The 17,224-nt window shown below is 52.2% G+C and overlaps 1 protein-coding gene across 1 annotated transcript; it reads left to right on the top strand.

Annotated features, from left to right (window-relative positions):
- Window positions 1-1,192: 1,192 nt before the first annotated feature.
- lrrc8db (leucine rich repeat containing 8 VRAC subunit Db) lies at window positions 1,193-3,709 on the top strand (the record flags this gene model as incomplete). The annotated part of the gene is made up of 1 exon (XM_079739847.1): window positions 1,193-3,709. One exon carries the CDS (start codon window positions 1,193-1,195, stop codon window positions 3,698-3,700), a length of 2,508 nt encoding a protein of 835 aa, XP_079595973.1. The 3' UTR covers window positions 3,701-3,709.
- Window positions 3,710-17,224: the final 13,515 nt, after the last annotated feature.

Below are 17,224 nucleotides of genomic sequence, written 5' to 3'. Positions count from 1 at the left end.
GCATCCCGGGCACCCAGTGCGCCGACTCAGTTGAGTGTGTCACCCTGCGTCTCGACTGGATCATCCGTGAGGAGCCGCAGGAGGAGGTTTTAATCTTCCGTCGTTCCTCGAGTGTAAAGTAAACACGCCGCAGTTACCGAGCAGTGACCCGGTTACCGAACAGGGACCCGGCCGCCGGGAGGAGACGCGGCGGTGGGGGGGAGGTCCTCATAAGCGGATCTTTGTCAGCGGAAGGTGCGTAAAGCCGACAATGGTGAACCGCCGTTTAAGTCTCCGCTGCGTAAACCGCCACCATTAATGATGAACAGAGCCTGAATACAGACGAGGCTTCGTCGCCACAACGTGAAATACACGTTGGGGACAGAGATTGAGAAGCGAATGCATGTGAACGTAATCTGGATGACTGCCAATCTTAAAGCTCTTTGCTCGGTGTAAACCGTTCGTGGTGTCCCGACTTGTCCCAACCGAATCGTCCGGGTAGCGCCTCCACAGCTCGACGATCTACCAGAGAACTCCTCCGGAGTGCAGTCACAGTATATATACTAATACACACGTGTTATTATGAACCTTAACCAAATGGGAGTTCACTCGTTCGACGTGAAGGGGGACGCTGACAGGACCATGTGCGTTCTCATTCATTGATTTCGCTTATGGATGTATGAATATGTGATCATAAGTAAGATTGAACCTATGCACAGTTATTACGTCGTAACGTTATCTGAGAACACACACACACACACACACACACACACACACACACACACACACAGTTAAATAGGTCACACAGTAATGTTTATGGCAAAATAGCAGACGATAGTTTGCTGTTTTGCTGGTAACCTGCTTCATGAGGCGAACTTGCTTCAATTGTTGCCACAAAAATACAGTAGGCAGTTCCCTGCCTTACGGTTTCTCTTTTATTATGTATTTCCTTCTATATCCTTCCTTATTCCCTCTCCCCCTTCCTTCATTCCTCCCTCCGGGCCTCCCTCCCTCCTATCCTAGATTCCTTCCTTCTCATTTGGTTTCCCTCTTTCCCTTCTCCCTCCTTCTCCTCCCTCCTTCCTTCCCCTCCCTCCCTCTCTGTAATAACCTCTTCCTGACCTCTATATCTTCCAGGTGTGTTACGTTTCCTTCCTTTACTTCCATCCTCCTCCCTCTGATAACCTCTCCCTGCTCCCTGTGTCCTCCAGGTATGTTCACCCTGACCGAGGTGGCCTCCCTGAACGACATCCAGCCCACCTATAAGATCCTGAAGCCATGGTGGGACGTGTTCATGGACTACCTGGGCGTGGTCATGCTAATGCTGGCCATCTTTGCGGGGACCATGCAGCTGACCAAAGACCAGGTGGTCTGCCTGCCCATCCTGGAGGAGGCGCCGGAGGACCCCGGCGGCGGCGGACATTTTGACGTCCACTCCGCCCCTCTGGACGCAGCCGCCGCGCTATTGGCCGACGGCCGACCGGCGGACGTCTTCCGGAAGTATGTCTTCGGCGAGCCGGTGGAGGTGGGCTTCCCCGAGCCCACGGGCGTACGGACGGCGCTGGACTTCCAGCAGTACGTCTTCGTGAACCAGATGTGCTACCACGTGGCGCTGCCCTGGTACTCCAAGTACTTCCCCTACCTGGCGCTCATCCACACCATTGTGCTCATGGTCAGCAGCAACTTCTGGTTCAAGTACCCGAAGACCAGCTCAAAGATCGAGCACTTCGTCTCTATCCTGGGCAAGTGCTTCGAGTCGCCGTGGACGACCAAGGCGCTGTCGGAGACGGCGTGCGAGCACTCGGAGGAGAATAAGCAGCGGCTGGTCGGGCCGTCCTCGCTGCCCAAACACTTCTCCACCAGCAGCGAGGAGGGCAGCCCCAACCAGTCCACCCCCGCCGTGCTGGTCAAGTCCAGCGTCCAGTTCTCCGTCGAGAAGCTGGTGATCGAGGTGCCTGCGATGACCATCCTGGACAAGAAGGACGGCGAGCAGGCCAAGGCGCTGTTTGAGAAGGTCAGGAAGTTCCGGGCTCACGTGGAGGACAGCGACCTGATCTACAAGCTCTACGTCGCGCAGACGGTCATCAAGACGGTCAAGTTCATCCTCATCCTCTGCTACACCATGACCTTTGTCGCCGCTATCAATTTCGCCCACGTGTGCGAGCCGGAGATTAAACACTTAACCGGCTACTCGAAGTTCCAGTGTACGCACAACATGGCGTTCATGTTGAAGAAGCTGCTGGTCAGCTACATCGCCCTCATCTGCGTGTACGGCGTGGTCTGCATCTACACGCTGTTCTGGCTGTTCCGCCGGCCCCTGAAGGAGTACTCCTTCGAGAAGGTGCGGGAAGAGAGCAGCTTCAGCGACATACCGGACGTCAAGAACGACTTTGCGTTCCTCCTGCACATGGTGGACCAGTACGACCAGCTGTACTCGAAGCGCTTCGGCGTCTTCCTGTCCGAGGTCAGCGAGAACAAGCTCCGCGAGATCAGCCTGAACCACGAGTGGACCTTCGAGAAGCTGCGGCAGCACGTCACGCGGAACGCCGCGGAGAAGCTGGAGCTGCACCTCTTCATGCTGTCCGGCGTCCCGGACGCCGTGTTCGACCTCACAGACCTGGAGATCCTCCGGCTGGAGCTCATCCCCGAGGCCAGGATCACGGCCAAGATCTCGCAGATGACCAACCTCCACGAGCTGCACCTCTACCACTGCCCCGCCAAGGTGGAGCAGACCGCCTTCGTGTTCCTCCGAGACCACCTCCGCTGCCTCCACGTCAAGTTCACGGACGTGGCCGAGATCCCCACCTGGGTGTACCTGTTGAAGAGTCTGAGGGAGATGTATCTGGTGGGCAACCTGAACTCGGAGAACAACAAGATGATCGGACTGGAGTCCCTGCGCGACCTCCGCCACCTGAAGACCCTGCACCTCAAGAGCAACCTGACCAAGATCCCCACCAACATCACGGACCTGTCGCCCCACCTCGTCAAGCTGGTGGTGGACAACGACGGGACCAAGCTCCTGGTGCTCAACAGCCTCAAGAAGATGATGAACCTGGCCGAGCTGGAGCTCCACAACTGCGAGCTGGAGCGGATCCCTCACGCCATCTTCAGTCTGACCAACCTGCAGGAGCTGCACCTGAAGTCCAACAACATCCGGAGCATCGAGGAGGTCATCAGCTTCCAGCACCTCAAGAGGCTTACCTGCCTCAAGCTCTCCCACAACAAGATCATCAGCATCCCCCTGTCCATCAGCCACGTGAAGAACCTGGAGTCACTCTACCTCTCACACAACAAGCTGGAGTCCCTGCCCTCGTCGCTCTTCAACCTGCCCAAGCTGCGCTATCTGGACGTGGGCCACAACTCCATCGTGGTCATCCCGCTGGAGGTGGGCTTCCTGCAGAGCCTCCAGTACTTCGCCATCTCCGGCAACAAGGTTGAGGTGGTGCCCAAGCAGCTCTTCAAGTGCACCAAACTGAGGACCTTGAACCTCGGCCACAACTGCATCTCCACCATCCCCGAGAAGATCGGCCAGCTGGCGCAGCTGACGCAGCTGGAGCTGAAGGGGAACTGCCTGGACCGCCTGCCCCTCCAGTTGGGGCAGTGTGCGCTGCTCCGCCGGAGCGGCCTGGTGGTGGAGGACCACCTCTTTGACTCGCTGCCCCTGGAGGTCAAGGAGAGCATCAACCAGGAGTCCGGCGTCCCGTTTGCCAACGGGGTTTGAGGAGCGACGAGGCAGCTTTTGAGTTTAGGATTTTTGGGGGGTACGAAGAGTGTTATTGAAGAGTAAGCAAACAAATTATACCGAACTTTAGATACAGCCCCGTTGATTGGCTTGCAAGAGTTCCGAGGAATGAGTTCCCTGTGAGGTATGGCTTGGCTCAGGTTGGATAAGGGTGGCCATCACTGTATTCAGAGGACAATTGTACTCATATACCCTGTATATACCTGTTCCTGTGTCTGTTGTTGTTTCTTCAACAGTTTTCATTGTTTTTTTTCTTGGGATTTGTTCCGGATAATTTAAGCCTTGTGTTTTGTCGGATCACTTTGTTAAAGATATATACTTGAGTTGTTTTTTAGTTTTTTTCACCACCCTTATTTTATGATTTGTTTTTGATACCATTAGACACTGAATAGCCCTACCGCCACAATATTATTTGCTTCTTATTTTATTAATGCTGTTTTGTCTTCTGGTGGTTTTTATAGGCACTGTTTTTAGCGGTATGCCAGCTTGTCAAAGTGTAGTTGTGAGCTACAGTGAGCTACAGTCTGAGCTAGTTTGAGGTGCAGTGTAAGAATCAGTTAGGTACAGTGTGAGCTACAGTTCTGACCTACAGTGAGCTACAGTGAGGTACAGGTTGAGCTACAGGGAGGTACATGTCGAGCTACAGTGAGGTACAGGTTGAGCTACAGTGAGGTACAGGTTGAGCTACAGTGAGGTACAGGTTGAGCTACAGTGAGTTCAGGTTGAGCTACAGTGAGGTACAGGTTGAGCTACAGGGAGGTACATGTTGAGCTGCAGTGTGAGCTACATGTTGAGCTACAGGGAGGTACATGTTGAGCTACAGTCAGTACAGGTTGAGCTACAGTGAGTACAGGTTGAGCTACAGTGAGTACAGGTTGAGCTACAGGGAGGTACCGGTTGAGATGCAGTGTGAGGTAGTGTGAGTGACCGCCCCAGCCGACCTCCAGGCACTGGTCAGACCGCACCCCCCAGCTCCAGCGCTCCGCTCCACTACCTCAGCCGGACGCCTGGTACCGCCACCGCTAAGAGCAAGCAAAGGTTGAACAGCGAACTCACACATCTTCTGTTTTAGCACCGCAGTGGTGGAGCGAGCTCCCTGCCGACGTCAGGACCGCAGAGTCGCTGAGCAGCTCCCACAAGAGACTGAAGACTCACTTGTTCAGAGGTCATCTGGACGCTGCATACCCTCCGTCCTTACCCCCCCATTGCCCTGTCGCCTCACTTACTCTCCGAAATACACCTCTTCTACACACCTATGGTATGTTTGTATGTCCTGGCACTTTATGTACGCACTTATTGTATGTTGTACATCCTGGCACTTAAAAATAGTACTTAGCATCGTGTAGCATCTAATCCTACCTATCTTTGTTGAATACGGGGAATGGATTAATTTAGCAATTTTAAGTGCTTGGCACTTGTTCTATGAACATCCTTATTGCACCGACAGCGATATATATTGTTGTTTCCCTTTCTTCAGACAAATGTACTCGTTGTAAGTGGCTTTGGATAAAAGCGTCCGCTAAATGCCCTTAATGTAAATGTAAATGTATTTAGTCCTCACCTCTTTAAATCTAGAAATCCAAGAGAAAACTTATTGAGACTTTTTGTTGAAATCATATTTTTTGCACAAACACCATTTTGAACGATTATAAACATTTGCAGCAAAACCAACAATACGTCTGTGATTCTTTTTCTATAACATTGTAATAACTGCCAGGAAGGGTTACTTTGAATTGATTGAGTCAAAACGAGTCAACCACATTGCTGACATGTGAGTCTGACAATAAACCAAAGACTTCAAACAAAACGAAAGATAAATCACCTAAATGTGAATATTTAGGTATTATATAAGTCGTATTTATATCTACGTACTATAATTAAACATGACCTTATAGTGACAGTCATACAATTGACCATGTGCACACCTCTTCGCTGAATGGAGGTTTAGTTTGTTGTGACCCGCTATTCCACATATAACCTGTTGTTCATTTAAGGATATAAGGACTATCTCTGGAGTCACTGTACCAAGACCCATGCCGCCCCCGTGTGGAGTGACAGTCGTACTGCAACAGAGTCAAACAAATCGTCTCAGGTGTTGGGATTAAATATTATATAATTCCCTTGTGCCGTTACAACGAGAATAAACGTCCACCCCTTTATCCAGGGTTGGTGAGTATTTGAGGACTGATACACTACTTAAATACTGCATTGAGATACACGGGGTAGAAACATGTTTACGCGTTGTGTCGGTTTGACGTGGCTGACCACTGAACACCACTGATGATGAATAATAAGCCCTTTTCAGTCCATGTCTTGTGACATCTGGGGTATCAAACATGTACCCGGCAGACAGGCTATTCCGTGTTCATTGTATTAATATGAATCCTCGGTCGCATATCGCATATGTCAGCCTCGTTTCCTCCGCTCAGCATCACGGTCCTTCCCCAGCGTCATTAGCTCCTTTAGGATCACGGAGGAGGAGCACACTGTCCTCGTCCCGGAGACTCAGTGTCCGAGCGTCCTGCTCTGACCGCGGGGGCCACGGCCCAACGGACCCCGCTGGAAAATCCCCGCTCGAGTTCAAACCTCACGCTTGACTCTCTCCTCCATCTGTGTCCCCTCTGCAGGTTATTTAAGACGATTTATTGTGACACATCGAGCGCGGTTCGGTTTATCGCCCTAACGACCCCCGCCGCGGGACGCCTGCGGTGCGGAGACGTACGGCCGTGTTTGACGGTGTGTCCGTGTCGTTATGAACCTCGTGTCTTGGTCCGGGCAGATGACTCGTCAGCCGTCATGTCAGAGCTATACATTGTGTCAGATTTACAGACAAAGATCCGGGAAAACATCCTGATAAAGAGGTGAAGCCAGTGGCGGATTACGGTGGGCATTGGCCCCTAGGCTACTATTTGTATGAGGCCCCCTTACTGCTCACGCCGAAAAAACGTAATTTAGCGCAATGTGTAAAAGCATTGAGACAAACTTTACTAAAACAGCACTGCATCAGAAACCACAGTCCACATATTTCGGACGATGATGACAAAGCTTAACAATATAATTTCCGAGTTCAAGGCAAGTTCAGAGCCAATCAGCAGCCAGGTTTAGTCGTGCTGCCACTGGGGGGCGGGGCAATCAAATCTGTTTGTGTTTTCCAGAGATTAGCAGCGTTGTGTTCCCGTTGTGGTGGGCTGCGGAGCCTGCCGTGGTTGCAGTGTGTTTAGTGTGTCTTAGTGCTCATCTCGCTCTGGATGAGCGTGGTGTCCCGGCTGGCCTGGGGTCAGCGGTTGAGCTGGACGCTGCTGAGCTGTGATGTTCTAATGACTCCTGCAGGGCGATCTCATCTCCGCTCAGAAGCAAGAACCCAGAACTCTCCTCCTCCTCCTCCTCCTCTCAGATGAGGACGCTCAGTGTTCGGGAGAACATGGCTGATGAAACGTGCCCGTGCGGCGGTCTAATTAGCGCCGGCGTCAGAGTGGCCTGCTTTGATGTCTGGAACCACGGCGACCGAGGCCAGATCACGCAGGATCGGCTGTAATCAGGGACAGCACCGCGTGACTTTGACGGCTGATTGGAGACACCCCCCCCCCCCCAACCCCCAGCTCAAGGCTCCAGGTCGAGGATGGGGGAGGAGGGGTGAGGAAGGGTAAGGATGGGTGAGACAAGATGTTTACATTCATGTCACACCAGGTAGGGAAATACATTTAGTAAGTATTATCACTATATTTGCATCTATAATTCAAAAAACAACATAAGATAAACCTATTTTTACTTATTTACTTCTTGGCCTTGTTCAATGCAACGAACAATCTAGAAGATATTCACTGTAAACGACCTTTAAAAAGGTGAAGAGCCATCGTGATGGTGTTGAATCGCTGTTGTTTCGACGTTACTGGAAGACAGAGGGCGCCATTAGTTCAGTTTTCACGTGTTTTTCTCTCACTAATGGATCTCGCGAGTCTTTCATTTTTAAAAGACTTCATAGCGTATGAATTAGCCAACGTCTATTGTTATGACGTTCTCATTTAAATTAAATCGATCTAAACAATAAGATACTTATAGATAATTATTGATAATACTACTTATTATTTAAAATACTACAAATACATATCTATACATATATTTAAAGATAGATCGATTATTACTATTGTCAGAGTTTCATAATAACAGCTCAATAAGACTTAGAAATGTATTATTCATCAGCCATGTGAACAAACAGCATCTGTATCTCGTTGGCTAAACTGAAACACTGAAATCAAATCAGGCTCATTATAATAAACTGAGCTTCAGGTTTACATTCCAAATCACAAGCAGCTGTTCACTCCTCCCTAGGAGACACAAGAGGCTTCGTCCAGGAGTGATGATGTCATCAGCCAGGTAGGGGTCAAAGGTCATCTGGCTCAGCAGACCCACAGGTCAGAGCCTCGTGCTGGGAGCACCACAGCCTCTCCCCCTCCATATCCTCCTCTCCCCCCTCCATCCTCCTCTCTCTCCCCCCCTCTGCAGAGCACCAGGAGGAGACGGAGGCCAGGCCCTCCCCGACAGGTGGACACCAGAGTTGTCGCCTCCAACCGCAGGAGTTTCCCCTCAGTACGGGACGTAGCTCTGCTTAAACACAGCCCTCCTGAGAGCAGACGGGCTGCCTCTCCACACACACACAGGGGAGAGGGGGAGATAGGGAGAGGGTGAGGGAGAGGAATAGTAGGGGAGAGAGAGGGGGAGGGGGGGAGAGGGGGAGATAGGGAGATGAATAGTAGGGGAGAGAGAGTGGGGGGGGGGAGGGGGAGAGATAGGGAGAGGGTGAGGGAGAGGAATAGTAGGGGAGAGAGAGCGAGAGACAGAGAGAGAGAGGACAGTGTGTTTAAGAGAGATCTCTACCAGGGCTTAATTCCTTGTGCTCTGACTGAATGCAGGATTTGATGCGCTGTACAGACGTCTCTTCTTGTCAGGTCCAACCCAGACATAAAGAGCCAGAGAGTTCTACACAGCAAACCCAACAAACATCACCTACCCTCCACACACTCTCTGCCTCTCTCACCTTCTCTCTGCCTCTCCCTCCCCTTCTCTCTCTCTCGCTCTCTCTCTCTCCCTCTTTCATTTTCTCTCTGCCTCTCTCTCTCTTTCTCCCTCTCCTTCTCTCTCTCCCCATCTCTCCCTCTCTCTCCCTGCTGGGTTCCTTGTGTAGAAAAAGGACAAGTGAACATTTTGAAATAAAATCAGTTGGTTGGCTGAAGCTCGAGCAGACTTCAATTTGAGTAGATTTATTTCAACATTAGTGTCTCCCACCAAGACACACACACACACACACAGACACACACACACACACACACACACACTAACTAGCTCTGAGTAGCAGCTAATCCCGCCATCCAGCCAATAAAAGACCGGGAGTCTGTAACACGATCGTCAAGCTAACTGCCGAAACTTATCTCTGGTCCGAGAGAGCAAGACAAACGAACCGTGATGTCGTCTGAGATGTTCTGCTGCAGCGTCGGAGCGTTTCCCCAGGAGCAGAACGAGGAGGAGGAGGAGGAGGAGGAGAGACAGGATCGATGAGACCGACCCCCTGCTGAGGGGAGCTCTTACATAGTTTGTATAGTTTGCTGTTTGGTGGAGGGGGGGGGGGGGAGAGACCTCCTCACCCGTCTCCCCCACAGGACCCAACAACCTCCACACCACATCCACGGGGAGATGGAGGGGGAGGACAGGGGAGGGAGTCGTGGATGGGTGTGTGTAGGGGAGGTGGAGGAGCAGGAGGAGAAAACAACAGGAGTAGAAGAGGTTGTGGTGGGAGGGGGGAGTTAGGACGGGGGGGGGGGGGGGGGGGGCAGGAGGAAGAGGAGGAGGAGGTGGAGGTGAGGGATGAGTAAAAGAGGTCGGAGGAGGAGGAGGAGGTGCAGGGAGAGTAGGAGGGAGAGGCGGGGGAGGTGGGGGAGAGGAGGAGGAGGAGAAGGAGACAGAGGTAACAGGACAACAGAGGAGGTGAGGGGGGGGGTGAGGTGTGTAGGGGAGGAGGGGGAGGAGGTGGGGGAGGCGGAGGAGTACCTCCGGTCCCCAGCCGGCTGTCGGAGCTGACCGGTGTGTCCATCAGCCGGCCCCCGGGGGGGGGGGGGCTGAAAGAGCCACTCCGGCACAACCGGAGGAGGCGTCGGCGGGGAAGTGCCCCGTCTCCCGCCAGACGCCCGGTGATGGATGGAGCCGCCGCCGCCGCGGCCCACAATGCACTTGTGAAGAGCAGGGGAAAATAACCGGGGCTGGCAGAAAACACTTCCACTTTACTCCTGAGACGGTACACGCTGCAGCAGATAGTTGTTTGATTCTGACCCGCGCTGGACGTGAGCCACGGCGGGGGACCAGGAAGGGCGAGGGGAGAGGCTGGGATGGAGGAGGGGTTCACAGGTCGCTAGGTGTTCATCTCTGGGGAGAATAGGTGGTGTGAGGACCTGGGTGGGGTCCCCAGGAGAACCGGAGGGTGAAACAAACGTCCTGAGGTCTGAAGACAACGTCCTGAAGACCAAACGTCCTGAGGGAGAGCCGTCCTCCTGACCACTGAAGACCGGTTGCAGCACGAGGACCAGCCCAGTGAGGACCAGACCAGCTAGAGTTAGGACCAAACCAGTTGCATTGAGGACCAGCCCAGTGAGGACCGGACCAGCTAGAGTTAGGACCAAACCAGTTGCATTGAGGACCAGCCCAGTGAGGACCGGACCAGCTAGAGTTAGGACCAAACCAGTTGCATTGAGGACCAGCCCAGTGAGGACCGGACCAGCTAGAGTTAGGACCAAACCAGTTGCATTGAGGACCAGCCCAGTGAGGACCGGACCAGCTAGAGTTAGGACCAAACCAGTTGCATTGAGGACCAGCCCAGTGAGGACCGGACCAGTTAGAGTTAGGACCAAACCAGTTGCATTGAGGACCAGCCCAGTGAGGACCGGACCTGTTAGAGTTAGGACCAAACCAGTTGCATTGAGGACCAGCCCAGTGAGGACCGGACCAGTTAGAGTTAGGACCAAACCAGTTGCATTGAGGACCAGCCCAGTGAGGACCGGACCAGCTAGAGTTAGGACCAAACCAGTTGCATTGAGGACCAGCCCAGTGAGGACCGGACCAGTTAGAGTTAGGACCAAACCAGTTGCATTGAGGACCAGCCCAGTGAGGACCGGACCAGTTAGAGTTAGGACCAAACCAGTTGCATTGAGGACCAGCCCAGTGAGGACCGGACCAGTTAGAGTTAGGACCAAACCAGTTGCATTGAGGACCAGCCCAGTGAGGACCGGACCAGCTAGAGTTAGGACCAAACCAGTTGCATTGAGGACCAGCCCAGTGAGGACCGGACCAGCTAGAGTTAGGACCAAACCAGTTGCATTGAGGACCAGCCCAGTGAGGACCAGACCAGTAGCTGTGTGAGGACCCAGTCTCTCTGCTGTGGGCTACTGACTGTGGGCTTTGCTTATTTTCCATCTTGCTTGTATTCATTAATTCATGCTTTTCTCAAATTACCCCTCGGAGGGCCTATAACTCAAATTCCCGTATTTATGGAAGTAATAGCTTGGAAGAAATGCTAAACTGAAATAATTATGCAGTCCAACACTTTGCTTTGAGAGTAAACTGCAAGAAAACTGATGAAATATGAATGTGTGTTGGGTGCAAAGATGCTTAAATATTTACCATCCTGTGTAAGTTGACAAGCCGGTAAAGACGCGAGTCAACTGCAATAATTGCTTTACTGCAAAAACTTTGCAGCAGATTTATGGTTCAATGCAGCAACATCATGTGGTACAAACCAGCACTTTAAGAAGATACCAACCTGTGTGTGTGTGTGTGTGTGTGTGTGTGTGTGTGTGTGTGTGTGTGTGTGTGTGTGTGTGTACATATCTATCTCTCTCTTTGTGTATATATGTATATTGATGATTGGATACCCAGAATTTCAATTAGTTTCATTAATTAGGTGTTCATTAATTAACGTTCTCTTCCAGGCGAGAAGGGGCATATAAAGGTCACACACACACACACACACACACACACACAGGACCTAAACATAGTAGGTATGCATGGCTCTAAACGGGAGCAGATACATACAGGTACGTGTGTGTATTAGAAGCGGGGGGCAGCAGAGAGGCTCCATAAAGAGCTAAATGAGGAGACCCCTGGAGGACTGCTCTTATAAGTCAGGAGACTGCATATCTCTCCGCTAAAGAGGCGGTTGAAACTCACCAGGCGCTGAATTATTAAACGCGCTGTATGTTTTCAAAGCCTTGATTTAGCTCCTCTCCCGCGGTGGGGGCCGGGCAGGGGAGGGCGGGCGGCCCGTATCGGGGGGCCGGCGTCGGGTCGGGGCACGGCGTCGTAGTCCGCCAACGTCCAAGGCCGGACCGCTTGTGTTGCTAACCGCGCCGGTCGCTAACCGCGTGGGATGCTAACGGCGCCGGTTAGCTTCCAAGCTAGCGCTGGCGGGCTCTGAAAGGGTTCTGCACCGCGTAAAGTGAGCCCTGGCTATTGGCAAGGTTACTCACTGCCTGCCCCCCCGTTTGGCTTATAAATGAATCATCTGAAGGGAGGGAGAACACACACACACACACACACACACACACACACACACACAGTCCTGCTAAGTAACCATGGTGGGGGAGAGAGAAATAGATTGGGAGGGATTTAGAGAAACAGAGAGAGAGAGAGAGAGAGAGAGAGAGAGAGAGAGAGAGAGAGAGAGAGAGAGAGAGAGAGAGAGAGAGAGAACAAGAGACAACGAGAGAGAGAGAGAGAGAGAGAGAGAGAACAAGAGACAACGAGAGAGAGAGAGAGAGGCAGTGAGACAGAGAAAGAATGAGAGAGAGAGTGAGATGTTAGCACGTGTACCGGAGGAGTTTTGTAGCTGCAGGTTTACAGACACGCTGAAGTCCTAAATGTGTGTTATCGACGTGGCCGCTGATTGGTCGGGCGGCGGCTGGCGGTTGTTAACAGCGTGTATGTTAATGGCGTGTATTATCTGATCAATGTGCTGCTGGATGCTGGTGTTTCCCAGCACTTTGAGGCGCTCTCCGCATCGATCCCCCGAATCTGAGAGAATTAAAGTACGGCGGTCCAAAGTGTTGACGAGGTGGGCCGGTTACCGTAAGCCCCCCGCCGTCGCCGCCGGCTCCGCCAATCAATCGGCCTGGTCATCGCCATAGCAACAAGGAAGCACCCACCCCCCTTATCGGTTCTTAAACGCAGAACCCTCGCAGAGATGTAGATTGTTTAGTGGGCCACACGCGCACACACACACACACACACACACACACACACACACACACACACACACACACACACACACACACACACACACACAGGAGCTGGGAATTGAACCAGCCACCCTCAGAAGGCCCTGCCCCCCCCCTGAGGTGCTGTTTACAGAGGGACACTACCCATGTGACTCCGGGATGTGTGATATATGTCTTTAGGATTAGATGAGCCTGGGATGGTAGTCTGGGATCAGGGTCTGGGATTAGTGTTTTCCCAAGGGCCCACCTGAGCCTTTGGGGGCCCTGAGTCTCCAGTGACCAAACAAATCCTTTAGAAACCTGATCCCAGATAGCTGGACAGAAGGACACACCCACAGATGGACTGCGGTATGGACAGACAGACAGGAGGACGGGAGGACAGGAGGGGTTGATGCAGTCTGATGCCAGACAACGTTCTGCTCCCAGAGCGAGGTAAACAAACGGATCCGAAACCCTCACCCTGTCGGGTCCCCTCATTTGCATGTGGTCGTCCGGCTGGCCAGTAGGATGCCTGTCAGTAAATCTAGGACCCCAGGCTGCCTATAGGATGCCTGTCAGTAAAGCCAGGACCCCAGGCTGGCTATAAGATGCCTGTCAGTAAACTGATGGACCCCAGGCTGCCTATAGGATGCCTGTCAATAAAGCCAGGACCCCAGGCTGGCTATAAGATGCCTGTCAGTAAACTGATGGACCCCAGGCTGGGGGGGCCTGACAGTAAGTCCTGGACCGTGCTGGGCGGTTGACGGTGATTGGACGAGATGCGTCTCTCTGTGGTGTGTCAGCAACACACAGTGCCCCCCCCCCCTCCCCCCGGTCCCTCGCTCTCCTTTCATCTCCCTCGCTCGCCCATGCATAATTCATCCAAGACCTCCAGAAATATTTATTGTAAAATCTTGGAGAGAAGTGGTTCCACTAAAAGATTCATGAGTGGCTGCCCTCCAACAGCTGTGAACCTGCTAATTAATGGGATCGCTCGCGTTATACAATAAAGTCATTGATACAATATTTATCTGCTTCTCTCTGCAGAGGGTAATTAAACACATATACATACAAGGGATGGCAGCACCCTGTGTTATTAACCAGTGTACACACACACACAGACACAGAAACACAACACACACACACACACACAAACACCACACACACACACACACAGAATCATGGACACACAAACCGCGCACAAACACACACACACACACACATAGACACATGGCCACACACACACAAATGCGCACACACAAACATACCCACACACACACACACACACACACACACACACACGCGCATAAACATTTAGACACACATTTCAAAAACACACTGCACGAACACACACACACACACATGCACACACACACACACACACAAACACACACACACACACACACACACTTTAATTTTCTCACAAGATTCTCCACAGCAGAGGGAAGTTATATTTTCCTCCTAAGCAGCACTGTTAGTAATTAGGAAATCTAAGTCTTCAAATGTAGCAGAGTGGGTCCTTATTTGTTATTTTATACTTTGCCATATGATGAGCCAAATGATGACCCTAACCCTACTCAGAATACATAAGAAGAATAAGTTGAAATCAAACATTCAGGGAATGCTATTTCAACAGCTACGGAATAGCATTGGGGCCCCGTGCCACAAACAACCTTCAACAGCTACAGATTAACCATACACCGTAGGTACATGGTTCAGATACCTTTAGCAAACAAAACACTGGATTGAAAGCAAAGACGTTTCCACCAGTACCCCCGCATACCCCCATGGACCCCAGTACCCCGACATACCCTCAGTACCCCGACATACCCCCATGGACCCCACAGACCCCCATAGACCCCAGGTACCCCCATAGACCCCAGGTACCCCCATAGACTCCAGGTACCCCCATAGACCCCAGGAACCCCCATCGACCCCACGTGCCCCCACGGACCCCCATTCCATCAGTAAAGCTCAGGTATCCCCATGTACCCCCAGGAACACCAGAAGAAAACGCTAGACTGAAAGGAAAGGCGTTCCTCCAGTGTTTCAGTGCTCTTCGTTATGAGTGTGAGTGATGATGAGTAACAGAAGGCGAAGAGACGCTCCTCCTCTGGAGCTTGGCAGCTGAGTCCCGCTCCGCAGTGTCAGCAGGTTCTAGAGCTCTGCCCCCACCGAGGGTGGAGGAGTCACTCTGTCCTTTCATGTTATCTATCATCCTAACCACCGCGAGGAGGTGGGGGGCTCGGCGAGGAGGTCTCACAGAGGATTACTTTAATGGGGATGAAAACCGGCTCCACAGCCGTTCATTCCCACCGCTTACAACCGCACCGCAACCTGCATCGTGTTCTGAGTCATATACCCCCACATAGCCTCATACTATCCCACGTACCCCCATATACCCCCAAGTACCCCATGTTACCCCCCCTCGTGCACATCAGTCCAGCTCATGTCATCAACATGGATATAAATCACAAATCAGCAAACATTTAATATAATCCGTAGCAATTTGAGTTTGGTAGGTACATCAACTAACCAGAACTTTACAAGTACTCCCCGGTTAGTGATCTAGTTTAGTAGGTAGAACCACTAACCAGTACTACGTACACCCGGTTAGTGATGAAGTTAGTAGGTAGAACCACTAACCTGTTACGGTCTGGGTTACGTGTGGATCCAAGTGCAGAGAGAAGAGGCAGTGAGGAGTTTGCAAACACAAATAACTTCTTCACTGAAGCACAAACGCAGAACAAAACACGTACTTCCGACGAGAAAAGAAAGCTGAGAACCACGACTCTTAATGGACACAACCAGGAACCACGTTCAGCCAAACACAACACGACAAACGAAGACCCAGCAGCAGAGAGGGCAGTGGAGGGAGTGAACAGGTATGACCACAGGTGAGGAGGATTGGTCCCTGATTTGTCTGGTGAGGACTCCACTGTGGCTGAAGTTGGGCACCTCGATGTCTGGTTAGTAACACTAACCAGCACTACCTACACCGGTTAGGGATTTAGTTAAGTAGGTTTGACCACTAACCAGTACTACTTACACCGGTTAGTAATTTAGTTTAGCAGGAAGAACCACTAACCAGTACTACATACTGCCGGGTAGTGATGTAGTTTAGTAGGTTTGACCACTCACCAGTACTACGTACCGGTTCAGACTTCCTGCGTTCCTTCAACTGCCCCCCCCCCCCCCACCCCCCCCGGACACAGTAATGGGAGAAGAGGAGGATGGAGGCTGTGATGGGGCTGTGATGGGGCTGTGATAAGGCTGTGATGGGGCTGTGATGAGGCTGTGATGGGGCTGTGATGGTGTGATGGGGCTGTGATGGTGTGATGAGGCTGTGATGAGGCTGTGATGAGGCTGTGATGGGGCTGTGATGGTGTGATGGGGCTGTGATGAGGCTGTGATGGTGTGATGAGGCTGTGATGAGGCTGTGATGGGGCTGTGATGGTGTGATGAGGCTGTGATGAGGCTGTGATGAGGCTGTGATGGGGCTGTGATGGGCCTGTGATGGGGATGTGATGAGGCTGTGATGGGGCTGTGATGGTGTGATGGTGTGATGGGGCTGTGATGGGGCTGTGATGGTGTGATGAGGCTGTGATGGGGCTGTGATGGTGTGATGGGGCTGTGATGGTGTGATGAGGCTGTGATGAGGCTGTGATGAGGCTGTGATGGTGTGATGGGGCTGTGATGAGGCTGTGATGGGGCTGTGATGGGGCTGTGATGGTGTGATGAGGCTGTGATGAGGCTGTGATGAGGCTGTGATGGGGCTGTGATGGGCCTGTGATGGGGATGTGATGAGGCTGTGATGGGGCTGTGATGGTGTGATGGTGTGATGGGGCTGTGATGAGGCTGTAATGAGGCTGTGGTGGGGCTGTGATGGGGATGTGATGAGGCTGTGATGGGGCTGTGATGGTGTGATGGTGTGATGGGGCTGTGATGGGGATGTGATGAGGCTGTGATGGGGCTGTGATGGTGTGATGGGGCTGTGATGGTGTGATGGGGCTGTGATGGTGTGATGGGGCTGTGATGGGGATGTGATGGTGTGATGAGGCTGTGATGGGGCTGTGATGAGGCTGTGATGGTGTGATGGGGCTGTGATGGTGTGATGGGGCTGTGATGAGGCTGTGATGGTGTGATGAGGCTGTGATGAGGCTGTGATGGGGCTGTGATGGTGTGATGAGGCTGTGATGAGGCTGTGATGAGGCTGTGATGGGGCTGTGATGGGCCTGTGATGGGGATGTGATGAGGCTGTGATGGG

The sequence above is a fragment of the Pollachius pollachius genome (assembly GCF_949987615.1).
Source record: "Pollachius pollachius genome assembly, chromosome: 7".
Taxonomy (NCBI): Eukaryota; Metazoa; Chordata; class Actinopteri; order Gadiformes; family Gadidae; genus Pollachius; species Pollachius pollachius.
Note: the sequence above shows the minus strand (reverse complement) of the source record. Positions and strands in the feature narration are given on the sequence as shown.